Raw genomic sequence first — 19,933 nt, 5'->3', positions numbered from 1 at the left:
TTTACGACCGAATTACGACTTTTCAACTATTTTTACGACAGTTGTTTCAATTATTTCACCAATTTGCAATTAAGAACGCCAGGCACCGCGGCAGTTCAACGCCGTCCGAAGGACCGTGGGGAGGCTCGCAAAGGGTTGGCGCCTCTCCGAGCTTTATGGGGCTGATAATTTCGTGATTAGCCAATTAAAAGAGAAAAAAATTAAATCTCGCGATTCTGGGCTCTCTCGGTCGATCGCGAGACGCGCTTTTACCGGTCCCGGCCTCACCCTCGCTCTCTCCTTTCGTCCTGTAGCCTTTTCTTCTACCACGCGCACCCTCGAGTATACTCGTCCACGATATCCTGTCCGAAATTCCTGTCCGAGGAACGCATCGCGACTACTCTAATCACCTTTTAAATACGTTCTTTATCGACGACGATTCGAGTTCCCGATCGGCCGACTAATTTCTATCTCCTCGACCCGACGACGCGATCTGCCATGATCGGGCACGGCGATACTTTCCAGCTAGAACCTAAAGGGAGCGAGGATGAGGCGGGGGTGGTGGAGGAGGAGGAGGTCAGTATTTGTTCAGTGGTGTGGCAAGCCGAGTGTGGTAGTGGGGTTGTTGGCATCGTGGTCGAACGGGGGCCACGAGGGGAGCTCGAAGGAGCTAGTGGCGCAGAATAACGGTAAGTCTAGTGTTTATTTGATGGCCCGTAATCACGCTATTTTGTCATCAACGGTAGGCCTCCTTCCGCGATGTAGACCGTCCGTGGGGCTGGTTCTGCACTTATACTCACCCTAACTCACCCCGTCCGGGCAGCCCACTCGAGAAGGAGGAACTAATTCGAAGGCTTTGCCGCAGTCAGGGTGCATCTTGCTTCCGGTATAACTCTCGGCCGGGAAAGGTATACAGGCGCGTGTACAGGAATATATGCTCGCGCAATCGAATCGAGATTTCTGATATTCCTCCACCGGCCATTGTGTTTCTCCGACATGTTTGTGGCACGCGTGAAACGCGCCACGCGTCCGCGTTGCTTCCTGCTTTCTCCGCTCGGTGGAACACGTGCCACGTATGTTACGGCGATCGATCGTGTTCCGTGGAACGGAGAGACTTTTTCGATCCCGCCGATTTCTCGTATCAGGGACGCGCGTTTAACAGTTTCCGTGGATAGAGGGCAACGCGGGGGGGCACTCGCGCGCGCGGACACGCGAAGGACAGCTTTGCAACCCGTTGGTATCTCGGTCCCCAAGGCGCCGGTTGAAGAGGTTCGTTAAAAAGGAGGAGTCGTTGCAGCGGATTCGTTGGATGATTTAAGGTCGTGCTCCTATACGGGCGAGCAATCAAAGATCGCGAACAATGCTGCGCGCAAATGTTGCGTTATGAATTATTTATGAACATTATGTTGTTGCACGCGTCATGCTCTCGGAAGATTTATGACGGAGGATTATTTTTTCGATGCAACCGTTGGAAAGAAGAATGGGACATAAAACGGCGCGATGATATTCAAATGGCCCCAGTTACAAGCGTGCAATTATCACCGGTCTATAGGTTCGGATGACTCGGGCAGGCTTTCGAAAGAGGTCGCGTTTTAATACGCCCGATCGATCTCCGCGGATTTTTCTCGGGGTTCTATGGATCTCGAGAGAGAATACAGTCGCGGCTCGAGCAAAGAACGCGTGTAATAACGGTGCAAGCCACGTGAATCATCGGCAAACGCCGCACCCACGTCTCTACGCCTTCGCTGTGTGCGTGTTTTTGTTGTATCCTCTAACGTGTGCCGTATCGTTGCCTCGCCGTTTATCGCATTTCTAATGCAGCTAATGCATTACGGTACACCGCCTTTGCGTTCCGATTACATCGTCGATCCGACAGGTGAAATCAGTTCGCGATTGTCCTTTGCGGATTTTTCCCAACCTCCGGTATCTCGACCGCCTCGTGTCATTCGTATTTCGTATAGCTCGACGTTCCTCGTTTCCCTTTTACATATTCGTCCATCGTTCCCGTGCCGACCGGGTATTTGTCAAGATGTCGAGTATCGACGGAGAGGTATTCCATAGGTAACGGCCGAGTAGCCGTTGGATTAATAGGGGCCATGGATCGCGCGCGATTATACTTTCGAGGCTATTGCTTCCGGCGTGACGTTGGAAACAATTTCGAAAGGGCAGCCTGAAATTGCATTAACCGCGCGCGAGGTCGAGCCGCGAAAGACTCGGGCATAATTTTCGCGATAACACGCGAAATAGAACATCCGAGTGATTAATGCACGCGCTTCATCAAGCATGCCATCTTCGTATGGTGCAGCGTGTATTATATGCCGAGCGAAATTAATATTCCGAGCGCGGCAACGTGTCTTAAAATGTAAATAAGCCAGCAAAACGTGCACGTAGGTGTCGGAATGCAAATTCTTGATTTGTCGCGCTTATCGTGCTCCTATGACAACGACGAAGACGGGGCAGCAAAAACCGTAATGTAGCATTTCGCTTGATCCCCGCGTCTCCAGAGGCTACCGGCCGTGATACTCGAACGCGTGACTCCATGCAGATTCGCGTAGCATCCGTGTACACTTGGTCGACGGCTTAATACGCGTAAGCGAGTAATCCCCACGTGTTTCCACGCTTTCTCGATCTCGAGAAACCGATCGGGTTACCCGCAAATCCTACCTCTCGATCGTTACCTGTCCTTTACATTCGCGTAAACGTTTTAAAAATCAAAGACGCTCGATCGTACGCGTGGAAATTTTCGAATTTTCAAATTTCTCAATTTCTTAATTTCGCTTAAAGTCCAGAGTGGAAATTGGAATAAATTTCGGAATCACTTTGGAAGCGATGGAAAGTCGCGGAGGATTTCCAAGTAACCCAGTTTTTCCTGGATCTTGCGACGTTTCTGCTGAAGACTAAACGCGCGACACTTCCTCCTGTTTGTCATTCCAATAATCGATTCTACTCGACACGACATCGGCCACGTTGCGCTCGACAACTAAATATAGAGGATCTAAATGCAAACTCAAATGAGCCGCGTTGAACGTGATTGTGGAGAAGTCGCATTTCAGCCAGGGCTTCACTCCCGGCCATAATTCACGAAGAATTTCCTTTCAAAATATCTAGCTCCTAATCATCGATTCGTGGCCGCAATGAACGCCCAATAGTCGGGCAGCGGAACACGCTTGCGTCTCGCAAGCTGCACGCAAGTGCAAAGCATCACGATGGTGGGTCGTGGCGTCGGCTTGCGGTAGCCCATGGTTATAGCACGGATCATAATAATTGCCGAAACTTGCTTCAAAGCGGCGGGCATTCCCCTTATTTGCGAAGGGTTATAGTTTCGGTTAGCGGCAGGGACTGACGCAAAGCTGATTGTAGCGGGTTCGGCAAGAACTGCCGGGTATATCGGCCGGCTGGCTCCATAAGAGTGGGACGGGGATGAAAGAAAGTAAAAGAAAGGAGTGAGAGGCTCCGTGTGCACGTCGTCGAACGTCAGGCACGTTCGAGCTTCGAGAACGTTTTCCAGCTCGAGGCTTCTTCTCTCGCAACCGAACCCACCCCCCTCTGGGCCCTCTGTCGGTGTTCATGCTTCCTCCCTTCGTCGTTGCACGTCGATTTCGTGGCTGTTGTTCGGCAACAGCCGCGAAAAGAGAGACGTTCGCCTCGCCACGGCAAACTTGCCGAGAACTTCGACGCCGGAACTCGTCCATGGAAGAGAAAACGGAACCCTTCTCTCCACCTTTTAACCGAGCGTAGGCTGGCCGGGTTGAACCGGCTGCTCGGTGCTACCGGGCTCGTCCGTTAGGTTTCTTCGTTGCTTGCTTGCTTGCTTGCTTGCTTGCTTGGCCGCGTGCTGATCCCTATCGCCTAAACGAGGTTTGGCAACGACGCTTAGCCGAGGCCTGCCTCGAGAAAAGAGTTTCATTAAAAGCGGGTAATGAGGCAGTCGGGACCGGGCCTGGTTTCCACTCGCGAGATTCACGTTATATGCCCTGGTTGCTCGATGGAAGAAGGGGGCGCTATTATTTTGAGGAAGAGTTCGATTAGCATGGACGACGACCCTTGGGATGGGGTCGAAGAGAAAATACCTCGTCCGATCCTAATTCCTTTCTTTTCGCCGCGTTGTTGGCCTGCCTGGTGTGCTCGTGTCTCGAAACGATCCTCGCTTTTTATTCCGATAATCCAACGTCGCTGGCATCTTCCACGTTTGAATCCTTCGAATTATACCGATAAGGAAATAGCACGCGTCTCCGAGACGTCTCCGAAATATTTCACGACAACCCCCCCTCCCTGTCTTTCGCGCGTAAAATTAAGAATCGCGAGTGCGAAACACTCGGTGCACGCCTAGTTTCCCCGGTTTAACTGGTTTCCCGAACTCCGATAAACGTCTTCGATAATTCATTCGGTGTCTTAACCGGTAGAGAGTCACGGAACGCGGCAAGAGACAATTCAAGCGGCAGTTGTCCACCGTTCCCTGACCCAGGAATCTGCCGGAACATGGAAACCGCAACGCAACTAAACTAGCAGAGGCTGAGAAACGGCCGGGAGGCGGTGGCCGAACCAGTAACCAAAATTTATATACAAAGTATCTTCGCTGACCAGTTGCTGCCGGCGAATAAGTAAAACAGTAAACCGAGACGCGCGGAAGAGGACTCGGGCCGAGGGGGCAAAGTTGCAGCGTGCGAAGGGGAAGTGGTTGCGGTCGTCGGCTCGTAAATTCGACGATAGGAATGCTCGGGATTTTTCTCGGCCATCATCGGGACCGGCCTTGCCTTCTGTTCTTCGCCTCGTTACATTAGTTGCAACGTTGGCCGGTTAAACGCGTGTCTATCGAAGGATGCAATAGGGGTTCCATTCACTTGGCGGGATCGTATATCAGAGTGGGAAGAAAGATCAGCCTCTTGGTAGTGGCGTTTCGCTCTTAAGTTATCGACACGCGGCGTGCAGGGTATGCAAATGAAGGTGCACGGCGTAGGATACGTGTGTCCGTGTGGCCGATGTCCGTAGCGTTTAGGCGAATTACACGGTAAATTTTGCACGATATCGAATGGCCGCGTTCCATCTTCTAGCAGGTATGTACACGTGCACGTATAGGGAGCAACGGGAGTGCGGAGCATAGACTATAAAGCATAACGTGGGGGTTGCATCGGGTCAGATTTAATACTAGAAATGGGAGGGTGTGGCGGACGAGCTCGAGGGCTACTCTTTCGCAAAAGCCTGTCCTTTCGCGGTCGCGCCGAGTTTCCTTGGGAACGAGCATAGGGGAATCCGGTCATCGAATCGACGATCGGTTAGGCGAACGGGTTGAAAGATCACGCGTCCTCCTTCCTTTCCGCGCAATTATTTCGGTGGCATCGATCAGCGAAAGCTATCCCGAAATCGACTTATTTATTGATACCCCTTATAGGAAACGTATCAATGAATCAACGGATCTCGCGCTAAAAGGAACCCGCGGCGAATATGAAATTTATTCGAACCTAGCGTTACCCAAGCTTCGTCGCACTTTTCTCAACCCCGACGATATCGTTCGCGTGTCGTTTCTTGGAGCTCGGCGGCAGACGTCGAGCGTATTTTTGGAAGCAAGTGTACGTACTTACGTATACCGCTATACGGCCTATCGGTATATACGTAACCGCTTAGTATACCTCAGTTGCATGCGGACGGCCAATGCCATCCGTTAAATGCAATAAACACGGAATCTTGCAATTCACTGCTCGCCGCTAACGTGTTTCGCCGTTCCTCCGTGAACTCCGCGGCAACAAACCGTTTCTTGCATGGTCGCGGGTAAACACCGGCTGAAAATTAATTAACGCGCCTTTGGAAATAGACTGACCGGCCGGGGACGGTTCGTTGCCTCGTCGATTTAATTAGAGGATTCGAACAGGCGGCACGAGTCCATTCCGAAATCCGATGAAACTCGCCGAGAAGTCCGGCGAATGTAAATACGTCGGAGCAAGGATTCGTTCGAGTGCCATCGCTGTTCGGGCAACCTTTTCGGCCCGGGGGACCGAGGTTTTAACGGGACCGATTAATCCCGTAGGTGCGCGGGCTGTATCGAAAGAAACGACTCGTTGCTGCTCCAACGAGTAGCCGAGTTCCAACGCTCGGTTGGAAAGAAAATTGCAAAATGGAGAAAGAGAGTAGCGCGATCGATCAAAGGCTGATTCAACGACCATCGGTGTCCAATTACGACAACGGTCGTACTTGGTCGTAAGCGGGCAGTTCCGGGCAAGGAAATCGAAAACGTATGGCCGGGGTCCGCAGGCCTTCTCACGCAGCGAGTAACGAGCGTACCGGGTACGTTTGTAGCGCCGAAGGGGTTAATGAATTCCGTAGCAGCACGTACGAGTATATCTTGGGTGAATCGTGGCCGGTCGCGCGGCGCAGCAAAGTGCAGTAACGAGTAATCAACAGCTCGCGATGCAAGCCAGAGCACACGTTCGTTCCGTTAAACGTTGCCCGGTGTGCAGAGACGGGGAACAGAGGTGCAGGGGAGAGATAGAAAGAGAAATAGGGGAATGGTGGATGGGAGGAGAGACGGCAGAGAGGATCCGTAGGTAGCCGCCGTTTGGCGGTGACGGTGTGGATGTGTGTCGTTAGTATTTAGTGTTTAGTTAACATCGGGGATGGAGAAGCCGCCAGTGTTTGTAATTGGTACAGTTTAGGAGCGACGAAAGCGATTGTGTACCTCACAGATTTTACCCCCCTCCCCCCGACCCACGAAGACACAGTCGCGGAGCTTTTGTCTGCCCGGCTACCGATGCGGGCGTGCTTTCGCCAGAGACAGTTTCAAATCGGCGCGAGAAAACAGCACGCCAGATGGCGCGGGTACGTATCGCGGTCGTTACTACAATTAGATATTCGCCTTGGTCTGATCTCCAAATAATAACACCGTTCCCGTGCACCGACGAACACCTCGGCTGAAAGCACCGGATCCTCCTTGCCGTTATTTGCTTCCGTGAAACTTGCCATTAAACGCCGCTTAATTACCGCTCCTCTTTTATTTTTCCCCTCGATCCGTTACGCGTACGAGTATCAACGTAACGGATTATAGACGGCTTCGGTCGATCCTGGGAACGAGCGAGTAGGAATTTAAATATTCTCAAATTTTCAAATTTCCACGTCGAAATTCGAGTTTCCTCGAAAATTCGGACTCGCGAAGTTTCGTGCCTTTCGTTATATCTTTCGGGGAAATATTTATTTCTATGAACGAAACGCTGGCTGGGCAAAAAGTTTTCGAGGGAACGCGATACTTTGGAGGTCTATTGGCGCGCAGGCAGCCGCGTGAGTTTTTCCGTGCATGACTTAGTATTCTGGAACGCGTATAGCCACTTATTTGGAGATCAGGAGCCCCCTCGAGCGAGACGACTTTAGGCCGAGCCGGTCTCTCGCCGACAACAGGCCGTATATTTCATTTTTAAACAACAAAAAAATGCTAATGCAACGTCGTGCCCGTTATCGACTCGGCCCTGTATATGAAATAATAAATAATCGCGTAAGCCCCGTCGCCATTATTTTTGCGTCGACTTTGCTAAGGAGATACACAGTTTCCCCGGGTTATACTCGGTGCGTCGCCCCCGTTTCGTTATATACGCTGGCTACGTGACCTCGACCGCGCCGTGTCGCAGAAATTTCGCCATTTTATAGATCGCCGCGATTCGCGCAACCATCCCGATCAATCTTATCGCCGGTCGAAACCTCTCTGCCTGCTCGTTACCCCTTCGTCGAATTCTTCCCCCTGCCGTATCTCTCCCTCCTACTCGCAATTTAATCGCCAATTTCGTATTCGCGATTAATTTCGCTCAACGTGCACACGGCAAGCAGCGAGCGATACTACTCCCCGTTTCGTAATTTTCGACAAATTCGCGAAATCTCGACGCGTAACTGTATCGCGGATTTTTCGCCGCGCGAATGGCAGGGCGTGGCAGGAATCATGCGAATTCTGCGAGGTGGAATCCCATGGATCCTCGGTTGCACGGTCGTGGAACGCGAGGAATGGCGCGGAGTCGCGAATGGTAAACAGACAGCCTAACGCAGGCCTCTTAACGAGCCTGTCTCGCGAACTTACAGCTACTTAACATCTCGGGTATTTTAATTTCGCCAAATTAACTCGCGAGCCAACCGTGCTACCTCGTTCTTGGGTCCAGCATTCCAGCAGAGTCTCGCGCCGAGGCATATTTTCCGCGTTGGAATGGTATCGACGCGAGAAAAGGTCGCGGTCGAATCAGCGGCAATCTCGACGCGCCTCGACGCCCCAAAGCCGTAAACCAAACCGAAAATTCAATTGGCTGTCGCGGAATTCTTCTGGAATATCAAGTCCAGGGGCGGCGGACTTCCGGCGCGGCGGGGCGGGGCAAGCGTAAACGGATAGAATCCTCCGCGACGACCTTCCGACCCGTGACTTACTCGCGAGTTTATTTGCACGGCGTTGGTCCGATTTTCCAAATGAAGTGCCTGTTCGCGGTATACGACGCGTCCTCCTGGGGTTTAGCGCGAGATTGCGAGGCGGTCGTGCGAAAAAATCAGGCAAATCACGGGGACCCTTTTCATCGAAGGGACGCTCGATCAAACAGAAATTCCCTTAAACGAAGCGGCTCGTTGGACTATAAACTCCTCGTTGATCGATAGCCCCATCTCCGCGATCTTTCTCTCTCTCTCCCTCTCTCTCTCTCTCTCTCTCGCGGAGAAATTTCGAACCTCCAGCTGGAAGAGATATCCCCGTGGGTGGAATACGCGGCGAATTTTCTCTGCGAATTTTGCAGGAATTTTCCGAGGAATTTTCGTGGATCGTCGTCACAGGTGACGCGGTGGAAAAAGTCAAAAATAATAGGTTGCGGGCTGGTTGTCTCGCGGGGGTGAGGCGCTATCTAAGGGCCACGGGGGCGAACGGGCGCTCCGGGAGAGGCTGGTTGGTCGCGGGGTGGCGAAACGCTAGCCGAATAAAAATGGGGTGTTTATAAGCGAGTATCCAATGTATCATGCTGTATTTACATATAGCTCGCGTTTACAGTCCCCGGTTGTATATCCAAGGTGGTCCGCCATCTTTTCCCGTCCCGTAGCCGAAGATAGAGGGCCGATGGGTACAGTCGACGTAATAAAAATTAAATACGATACCACCGCGACTGGCGCCCCCGACGCGAGATAAATAACGCGAGTCCGCGGTGTCGCGCGGCTGAACAGTCGAACGCGAAATTCAACCGGATCCCCGACTGCTCGGTTTATCAACCGAGCAACATACCTCGTTTTTCCGCAATTTCGATATTTTTCGCCGTGTCTCGCGGCAAAGGATCTAGCGGCGCAGCCGCGTAAATCCGTCCGGGCACCGTGTTAAATAGTGCTATTTAATTCTAGTCGTGGAGCGTTTAAGCGCTTGTGTCAAGGATTAAATCAAGATTAGCTGCGAGATTACCGGACTACCTACCGTAGTAGAAGGGGTTATTCACTAAACTCTACTCTGTCGCCTGCCCCTTTTGCAATTCAGCATTTAGGTCAGCCTAAATAACGTATCGTCGTACGGCGAATTATACAAATTTGCATACCCGGTGTGAACCGGTGGAAAAAAGCCGTACGGTAATTACCTTGTAATTCTCTCTCTCTCTCTCTCCGTTCCTCTCCGTGTATATACGCGAGAAGGTATAATACTCGCGGTCTCTCGCGTTTAGCGACGTCCGTTAAATTTTTGAACAGGAGAAACGGAGCCTCCCCGAGGCTCCATTAGAGATCAGTTTTCGTCATCGGACCCCCGTTACGACAGCAACGTGTCACACGGTAGTGTTCATAGCGCGCGGCCTTGGAAGAAGCTGTTGCCCTCTCCGAGAACTGGTCAGGTTCACAGTTTCTCGGAATCAGCTGACAGATGAGACTGCCCCGCGCGTTCCGCCGTTTTTCCATTAAGGGATCTCGCTTTGTCTCGTGCCACGCGTTTTTCTCCGACACGACAGGATCACTCCTCGCTATTCCTAGGAATTTTAACGCGTCGCCGTTCTTAATTTTCTCCTTTTTCTCCACCTTCTTCTCTCCTCTCGGATCTCTTCTCGCTCGCGTTTCGTCCCCATTAGTTTCGCGTTTAAACCTCGATCGTCGTTCCTAGTCGCGCGATTTTCGAATTTCCCGCCGGAATATCGATCGCGCCTCGCGAGCCGCGCGTGTTAATTTTGTTTACGCGATGATGTTATTTATACATCGACGAACGGCGTGTTTGATCAAGTGTCTCGCGACGACGACACGGGAAAAATTGTTGGTTAGCAAACGAACCGTGTCAGCGACCACGAATAATTTTCGCTCGACTAATGGAACCTTTTTTCCCCGTAGAAAATTCGACGGAATTTGCCGGTGGCCGATGCACGACAGTCGCGACGAGCATCGTCCTGGAATTTACATGGGATTTCGTAGTGGTTCTCCGCTCGCGTCGCGTCACGAGCGACGATCCGTCTTTCGATTTCGAGCACGAGCTCGGCGAATTGGCTCGCGAAATCGCGACGTCGAGCGATCGCGATCGTTCGCTATAAATAATCGCGCATAATGGACTCGTTATAAAAGCGAAAGTACAATGTCCAGGAACTCGCCTGGAAGAACACGGTTGGTCGGCGTGCACGCGGCATCGGGGGCCAGGACAACGCGTTAATTCATATTCCAATCAAACTTTTTCTCCCTCTCGAAGAAGAATCTCGGGACGGGCTTGCGCTGGCGCGAAATTTGGTTACGGCACTCTGTGTGCGAAGTAGCGAGGAAACTTAGATAAGCTCGCGGCTATGTACGCAGCTTAAATCACGATACTTGGCTCGCGGTGACGCGAGAGAAAGCAACGAAAATGCATTCACGCGCGCGTAGGTAAGAGCGAAGGTGAGCGTTGCCCGTTCCTTTTGTTCCTGTATTTTCGCGATGGTAAACGCTGCAAAGGGGGCAAAAGGAAGGGAGAAAAAGGAGAGGAAAAAGGCGCGAGCGGAGGAGAAAAACAGCGGCCGTGGCCGAGTGTGTTTATTAAAGAGCATTAATCTGCGAATCTGTACCGGGTGTCCGGTTAAACTCGACTCGCCGTTTCCCGAAGACGTGCCAGCCGTTGTTCTCAGCTCTTCCACCGCCGTTTTCCAACCTCTTGTTCCTCCTCTTCACCGTCACCCTCTTTGACTCTCTCTTCCACCGTTTCCCTGCCCCCTTTTCTCTCGCTTTCTCACGGCCCTCTCTCGCGTTCGTGTTTTTCCGGTCTTGAGAACGGGGCTCGCCGTAACCCGGCCTCCGCGATGCCCTTTGTACCATTATACCGCTTTATTTCCAGCTAAAATCCTCGTCCGTGGTCCCTCGCCGTTCGAGCGGAAAAGCGTAAAGTGGAGCTCTCGCGGAAAAAATCGTTTCTTCGATTTTCAACCGGTAAACAGGTCGCGACCTCGCTTCGTGTCCTCCTCCCGTGTCGTCCCGTTCGACGATCGCGAAATTTCCATGTCCGGCGGAATCTTTGCCAGCCGGATAATTTAAATTACATTCGCGATTTCGTGGTCCATCGATCGCGAAACGGGGTTGGCGCAACGCGCACGGTTATTCGCGTTGGAATCTGCGTACAGCTGGAGGCATCTAGCAACAGGAGGAGCAAAACGTAGCGGAAAAAGCGCGGACAGAGGAGAGGATGGTTGACTCGGCGTGTATTTTCTTTCTTCCTTTTTACTCTTTCTTCTTCTCCCGCCTCTCCTGGTAAACCGTTCCTCTCGCGTGCTCCCGCGCGCCCCCGCGCACACGCTCGCGCCTGTCTGCAAGGACACGGCACCCACACACACGGTGCCACGCTCTCTCGCACGGCAAAACTTAACAAAACAATTTGCTCCAAAGCAAACAACGGCATCCGGTTTACTTGTGAATAAACAACATATTTATTTTTAGAGGCCCCACGGCTGTAACTCGTTTGCTCGGCCGCTTGCTCGAGCCTCGCGTCTATTTGCTGGCATTACGAGACTTAACGGCCGAGGATAAAAATCGACGGGGCCACAAATACCGTTGCGTGTTTGGAAATTTCTTAACTCCTTCGCTCTCCGTGCTCTACTCGTTCCGTGAATTTTCTCGCGAGAACGATTTCACGCTCCGCGTCGCGCTCCGCGTCGCGCTCCGGCCGAAGGCTGTCGTCGCGTCCCGAGCGACCACGATTTTTAGGCCTTGGTATTTTCCAGACCTTTCGTAGGTTATAGTCGTGGACGAAGGCGAACGCTTCGCGGAAAAATATTCGCGTTATCTCCGACCGCGAGAATGCCACTTTCTAAACCGTGAAGTCAACGCTAATTACGAGCGTGACTGCATCGTTCCGATTGATCGTTCACCGTCACGAAACGGAGTAAATATTAACGCCTGCTTCTTCAAGGTCTAGAGCCGTTTCAACCGCGCTCGCGAGTCCAGTATTTCCGAAAGATCCGTGTTTCGTTTCGGGAAACTTTTATCGATCCTTCTTCTCGCTCGTTGTCTCCTCGAATCGTCGAGAAGGAAAGCGATTCGAGAGCGAAGGATCTCTGGCTTGGACGGAAGGGAAAGTTTTCCCCGGTAGCGTAAGCGTAGGAGAAAGAAAGGCAAACGTCGTTAATCATTGGCCGGCATGAATTTGCGGGTTATAATTAGCAACGAATACCGTTGGCATTCGTGCTGGTCCCGGATTAAAGGAGTTCTAACCGCGACCTAATTCCAAGATAAGATAAGTCGTTAAGTGCATGGTGTGGCAGCCCCTCGCGATACTACCCGGTGTTTTATTGCTACGCCCCACCCCCGTGGGCTCTCCTTCGGGGCTCGGTGAGATTTATTGTAAAATTCGATAGATATTGCCAATTACAACCCCCGCGGCGCTCCACAGCCCCCTCTCCGAGCGCCCTGTTCTATCGACAGGGACAGGAGCCACCTTTCCTGGCTGCCTGCAGAATTTTAAATGCGTTTTATGTACAGAGACGACGCGGTGCGTTGCATAAATCCGTCCCCCTGAAAATATGATTACAATCACTGCCTCTCGCGCCCCGTCGCGCTCCTCCGCGCCCCCTTCGCGCCCCCTTCGCCTCGCCATCCCTCTTCGCAGACACGACCGACCGATAAAACGTTTCATTTCGTCGGAGAGTGTCTTACGAGAACGGCAACTCCCCGAGTAATCTTCCTCGATCATCGCTTTTATTGCCGACTTGTATACTAATTTTATACCCTTTTTCACGTTTCCACCAGCCCCTACCCACCCCCGTCCCCTCGCGCGGACAGTCCTCTTGGCACCCGATATCGTTCGACGACCGTGTCCCGCTCGTTCTTCCGCTCCGGGATACGCTTTATCCTCCCGGCGACTCGGCAAGCTACGCCCCCGTGCAAACCGTGCTTCCGTTAATCGCGTATTTTATCGCGTTATTTTCGGAACAAACTCGATATTCGCCTAGGAGAACGATATACGGGCGTCGAATCTGACGAGCGTAATCTCCGCTAGATCGCGATATTGCCGGCGCTTATCGTACATCACATCCCGCGAACGTGCACGCTATCAACGCATCGTCGAAATCGGGCAAGTTATGCGCCGCTCGCACGCTCGCCGCTCGTTAATCCACCCATCTGTCCACGTGGCAAGAAATTTCTCGTCGCGAATCGCGCTCCCGCTAATTGCATTCGACGCCTTGTATCGAAAACAGCGTATGCGGGACACGCGGCGGACGGAGGAGCACGGGGGCGCGTAGAACGGAACGCGACGAACGCGCGAGTTCACGGGGCCCAGGCCACGGGGTTGTTCCCGTCGCGCTCCACGCCGGATGCATCGGATGCGCACCGGTGCGATCGAGACGGTGCAACGTCGGACCACTGCGTGGCACACGACCACGTGGCCGCGTTGCGTGTTTCTCCTTTGTACCTTTCCTTTGTCGCGTGTGTGTCCAGCTGCGGCGTCGAGAACGCGCCTACCGCGTGCAAATGAAGCGCAAGATGCGTGCCTCGATAACCGTCGCCGGGTATTTATATACGCTATCCGGTTCATTATTTTCCATAGCCACTGTTTGTCTCTCCGCCTTGACACTTCGCCGCGAACGCGAGCGTAACGCGTTGTTCGATCGCGAGGAAATCAGCCCCGATCCCCGCGACGAGGCGTGACGCGGGAACGAGGATTCCTCGCGCGAGTCCACGAGGTTAATTCTCCTCGGCCGTTCTCCGAGGAGCCGTTACACCGACGTATCTCTATTTACGGTCGTTGCCTGGCTGCCTTCTAAATCCGTCGGACGCGATCGGCTCTAATTATAAATCGAATTTGATCGCGAGTCACGCTTTTCCATTTTCTCGTCGGTCACGACGGTGTATATCACCCACACGCGTGCGTACCTCGAGCGGGGTTCGAGAAGGTTGCGCAATGCCGGCGTGAGAATAGAAATTCGGCTAATTATACCGCGGCGAAGTAATTCGATTAAGATCGGCACAGGTGCATTATCGCGTGCCTCGGCCAAATTTCCCAGCTGTACACACAAGCTCCGTTCGACGGCTCCGTGGATTTTTCTGCGCGACCACTTTCTGCCAAACGCTCGCAGGAGTTGCCGGAAATCGGCACTTTCGATTCCTCCTTCCGACCGTACCGGGATTATCGGGGTCGACGTTTATGCATCGAGGCGAGTGGCGGAATTATCGATGGAAATTCGACCGAGATTCCCGGAGTCGAGGATAACGTGGAACTGGAGAAAAATTAAACAGCCCGGGACTAAATACACCTCCGCGAGGTGTCAATTTACCTTTAAAACGTCGGAGGAGGTACCGCGAGGAGGAATTGCAGAAGACGTTGACGCAAATCGGATAACCGTTAATCCGATAGGAAGGGGTTAAAAAATTCAGCGAGATCGGAGATAGACGGAGAAATTAGAAAAGCTCGAGAAAAGCTGCACCTGGCTTTGGGCGTGAGTATCGAGATGGCGTGGGCGGGGATGGAAATCGGGAGCAAGAGTCGTGCGAACGAATATTAATATAATCGCGGCGGGCAGAAATCCACGAGCGAAGTAAAGAATGATATAATAGCCGGCCCGTAAGGGATGCGTCTGCGAGCGAGAGGGCGAGAGCCCAGCCGAAGACGAAGTGTTCTCATTATACCGTCTGATTTATGCGCGTGCCACCTCTCGCAGTCGCGCGGGATTCTAGGTTAGAAGCAAAGTTAAAAGAAAAATAAGGCTTACAGGGTGCGAAGAGTCGAGGAAGGGCGAGGAATATATTAGAAAAATAAGCCCGGCGCTGCGCGAACGAGCATCGGGGAAAAAAAGTTTGGAAAACTGCGAACTGCCGGAGATCGATGTCTCCGCTCCGCGGCAGCAGCCACCGCCTCGGCTCTGCTCGCCGCGCGAGCAAAATACCGCGAGAAGAATAAATATTTTCTCGGGAAACTGTCCGGGAGCAAAGTTCTTTCCTCGCGTTAACGAGCCGTTGTACTTTGTCCGCGTAGAAAGAACTCGAGTCGCGTGATTTCGTACCCGTCGAAGCTTCCTTCCAGATCCCCTCCGACTTTTCCTTTCGTTTCCCTCGATTTCGCGCCATTCTCCACCGTTCCGTTCCTTTCCGTCCTGCCCGAATCGTCGAAGGAAGATCGAAGGTACGACGCGGGGCGATTTCGATCGCTCGAGTTTCGAGCTTTTGCGAATGCTCGCGTGTGTATGTGCGTATGTGTGCTTCTTTACGCGCGTTTGTGCATCGATCACGTGACAGACACTGATCGCAAATTTCTGTTTCAGGGACACATCGGTGAGAATCCGTTCGACAACGGTTCGTGGGGAAAGGAGCAGTATCAACCATCGACGGTTCCTTGGCAGCTGAATCCGCGCAGCCACGCTCGTCCCAGTGTGAGTAATCCATAATACACGCTCGCGTATTTCGTTCGTTGTTCGTCCGAAGGCGGAAAAATAAATGAAGAGGTAAAAAAGGGAAGGGGGGGAAAAAGGGAAAGAAAGAAAAGAGAAACGCGGAGAGTAGGGAAGAGGAGAGTGAATAAAAAAGAAGGGGGAGGATGGGTGGGTAGGATAGGGTAATTGTAAAAGGAGAGCGCGCGAAGCAAAGCCACTTTGGAGGAGAATATAACGCGCAGTCAGAATCCTGTCCGACACAAGGGCTCGGTGTCTGAAATTTGTAATTCCGGCTTGGATAAGAATACTATCCCTCGGCGGGAGGGTGAGTAACGACCGCGGAAAAAGAAATCCGGCCACTCATTGTGTCCGCAGGTAGCAAAAATGCTAGAGGGGCATCGTTGGCTGCTCTCCTCCGAGCGTTTCCTTCTCTCTTTCTCACGGCACACGACACGGCCACTACGACGTCGTCCGTCGTCGTCGTCGTCGTCGTCGTCGTCGTCGTCGTCGTCGTCGTAGCCGTCGTCGTAGCCGTCGTCATCGTCCTTGCCAACCACCGACCAACCCCCCTTTTTCCTTCTTCTGGCCGCCTCTTCTGGCCCCGTTGAAAACCACCCTCTTGCTCGCACTGCCGCACCGACTCGTCCTGTCACCCGGTATTTATAATACGCTTTGTTTTCCCTCGGCTATTTGTCTTGGGCTCTCGGTTCCTTCGCTAACGTTATTATCTCGCGTTTTATTTTTATTTAATTCCAGCCTGCTCCCGCGTCCTCTACCACCTAGCCACCCCATCCATTCGCGCTGTTACTCTCTCGACCGAGCGACCACTCCGCCGACGCCCGGCGCCGTCGTTACTTATCCGTCGACGACCCTTAACGAGCGAAACGTGTCCTACGATTTAGGGAAAACTTTCCGTACTCCGAACCAGTTTCTCTTTTTTCCTCTTCCTCTTCCTCTTCCTCTTCCTCGTCCTCTCCTTTCACCTTTCACATTTGCATATCAGCCGGTCTTGGCATACCGAATCGATCTCCTTACGCGCGTCGGGCGCGATCGACGTGGACGCACGATCGCGGAATTTGGCAGAAATCGAAGGAAACCGGAGGCTCGTCGCGACCGGTGCACTTTCCATTTTATATTCCGCTCGATCGTTAACCGCTGCGCGTCTTAAACAAAGGAAACGCAAAATTGCATACGTAATCGGCGACGATGCGCGTGGAAATTTGCATGACAATGCGATCGGTGCGGTTCCGAGCGCTTTATTTATCCGCGTATCCGAGCCAAACGGCAACTTGATATATCGTTATTTAAAAGAATGCACATTTTCGCGAAATGCCACGGGGGCCGTGACGTAAACGTTGTATTGTAACGCAAGTAATGCGCGTGCTGGCAAAGTTAAATAAACGGGGAGTGACGTGCAATCTAAATCGTACGCGATACGAAGCAACGAGGAACGAACGTAACACGCAATTGCCAAGATGGTTAACGTAACCGGCGTCGTCGTATTTTACCAACGATTTACTATCCACGATCCGAACGCAATATCCGCGTTCGAGTATCGCCGGATTTAATTTTATCGAATAGTAACCGTATCGTCTTATTGCCGTACAACGTCTTCATTCACCGACGCTTATGCGCACGACACAACGCGCCGTGCACGCGTACACCCACACGCGCCTTCGTACGTACACGCGTGGCGGAATAAGAAGAAGAAAAAAGAAAAGGAGGGAAAAAAATAAATAAATAATGTTTATCTTGGCTTTTACGTGCGATAGGGAAGCAAAGTCGATGCCGCCCACGCACGTAGCCGACTCTAGGAAAAAACCATTCGTGCCACTTTGCACGTACGTGTGTGTCAAGCTTGTTTATTGAAATCGTTTCGTCTCGGCGTGTCAGTGCGCCGATACACGGCTACGAATGTCGTACGTACAGTTGTTGCACGCGATCGTACCCAGTCGCTTAAGATCGCCCGGTTCCATCGCGATCGAACTTACTTGCAATTTGTTTGCCATTTCCACCTTCGAACGGTACTCCTACGGAGCGATTCGTCCTGACGATTCGTCCGAGCTATTCGTTGAACCCCGAGGAGCAGAGATCGCGACGCCTCGCGACGAATCTACGCGCGAAGCTTCCATGAGCAATTCCCAATTTCCAACCAAACGTTGCTCGCGATTTTTCCGCGCGCGATTCGAACGTCGCTTCGATTCCGCGTCGACCGAGGAAAGGAAGGGTGAAAAATGGGAACGCAGGCTCGATGTCGTACGTATGTCGCGTTGCTCGTTTCAAGCCCTTATCGTGGGTTTCTTTCGCCGTGGTTGCTCTTTCAACGTGGCAAAGTTGGCCGTGTTCGACGAAAGGAAAGTCGCCGGACTTTTTTCCAGCTCGACGCGCGATAATTCGTCCGCGAGCGGACAGAGGTTGCCCGTAGAAGGGAAATTATGCATGCGACGTGTAGGCACACGCGTATTCGTAGCTTTCTAAGAAGCGAAGAAACGCAGACGCGTCGCCGGGAACCCGGCCCGATTCCGCGATACACGCGCGACTAGCAACGTTTACACACGCGGTGCCGGGCTATGAGATCATCGCGGGCCGGCTCTGCGATCGTTGGAAACACTGACGTCAACGGTTTCGGCTCTGGCTTCTCGTTGACTCCGGCGTACGATTCTCGGCCGATACGATGATATCGGGGAAGACTAATGCCGATCGTGCACGTGCAAACGTTATACCTACCTGGCCCGGCTCGTTCGATCCTGTTTCATTAAACATCGTAACCGGTGAAATAAACTGGCCGCACTGGTTCTCTGCGCCTTGCGAAATAATTAAAGGCGCTTGAATTTATCGCGACCGATCGGTAGACGCGATTAGACTCCAGGTGAATTTCGCGTAGGTATTATAAAGTGCTCGCCACGCACACCGAGAGCGACAGCGAGACACGGGGCACACGAGGGACGGGGGAGCAAAAGGGGGTGGGTATGTTTTTTTCGGGGCGTGGAAATATCGGGGAATTTTAAAAGGGGAACGAAAAACGCGACGATTCCCTCGAAGCGTAATCCGAGCGCTCTTTCGTCCGTGGGCAATATGAATCGCGAGAAAAATCAGAACCGGATGGGGGTGGCGGATCTTAGCCCCGGTCTCTCGCAACCCCTGGGTTTTAAGATATGCAGGGCACAACGCACGCTTTCCTAGCGAGACTATTTTAATACGAATGAGAGGGACGGGGTGGATCGGGGCGGCGCCACGAAAGAGGAGCGAGAGAGAGAGAGAGAGAGAGAGAGAGAGGCAGCGAGAAGATCTACTTCTTGATTACAGAACTTTTTACCTAATTACATAACATTGTTACCATTTACAAAGTCGCAGCCGGGTGTACGTCGTCTGACTACTAATTAGGAAGCCCGATTAGCGGCCGGGCGGACGAGATCACGCCCCCTACGTGTTCGATAAATTTCGCGTGATTCCCTCGAGCTACCGCTTCTTTAATGAAATCCCCGAGATTCCTCGATCTCTCGAATGGAAAAATTCTCCTCGGACACGCGGTCCGGCTCGTGGTAACGCCACGGGCGAACCCCGGCGCGTGATTAATTTACCGGTCGATGACGAAACAAGGGTTGGAGGAGGATCGAGTTTATCCTGGAAACTGGAACTTCTTATCGGGAAGATGTAAGCTCTCGGAGAGATAGTCATGCGCAAGGGACGCGTTCTCGACGATGCAGACATTAAGACGTCTGGTCCTCGACCTCCGTTTTCCACCCCTTTGCTCGCCTCCTCTCCTCCTCGTGCCTCGCCACCCCCTTTAGCAGCCGGCCTAGCCGTTAGACGGCGCTGGTTTACCCCGTCTTCATTGTCCTCTAATTCTCATCTGATCCTCACATTACGTAATTTTCTCTTTATTATTTTATAATTCCTCGCGACCCCCCCTCCCCCCCGTTCGTCAACTCTCGCGCGCTCATCCGACTCGCAGACCCGCACGAACTCATCCTACGCCACGCATACTAATGCATTCTCGCATTTATTAATTATTCCCCGCTAGTTACCGCGGCTTTTCGCCCCCGACGTTGTTCCTTCTCTGCCGCGTAATGATAGATTAAACCACCTAGATTCGGCGACGGACAATGTACCTCACGTACCCGACGTTTCCCGCGGTCCTTGGCGCTTATCTTGCAGGATTTTTCACTCGTTCG

General features: G+C 52.5%; 1 protein-coding gene across 6 annotated transcripts in view; it reads left to right on the top strand.

Moving 5' to 3' along the window:
* FoxP (forkhead box transcription factor P) overlaps positions 1-19,933 on the top strand; it is a 193,509-nt gene that overhangs the window by 71,763 nt on the left and 101,813 nt on the right. For all 6 annotated transcript variants that reach the window (XM_017911344.1, XM_017911340.1, XM_017911339.1 and 3 more), the window contains one exon: positions 15,651-15,758. In XM_017911344.1, the coding sequence (XP_017766833.1) occupies positions 15,651-15,758 (108 nt within the window). The remainder of the gene's footprint in view (positions 1-15,650; positions 15,759-19,933) is intronic.

Source organism: Eufriesea mexicana, unplaced genomic scaffold (assembly GCF_001483705.2).
Source record: "Eufriesea mexicana isolate 0111107269 unplaced genomic scaffold, ASM148370v2 scaffold124, whole genome shotgun sequence".
Taxonomy (NCBI): Eukaryota; Metazoa; Arthropoda; class Insecta; order Hymenoptera; family Apidae; genus Eufriesea; species Eufriesea mexicana.
The sequence above is the reverse complement of the archived record's forward strand: the minus strand, read 5'-3'. Positions and strand labels throughout refer to the sequence as shown.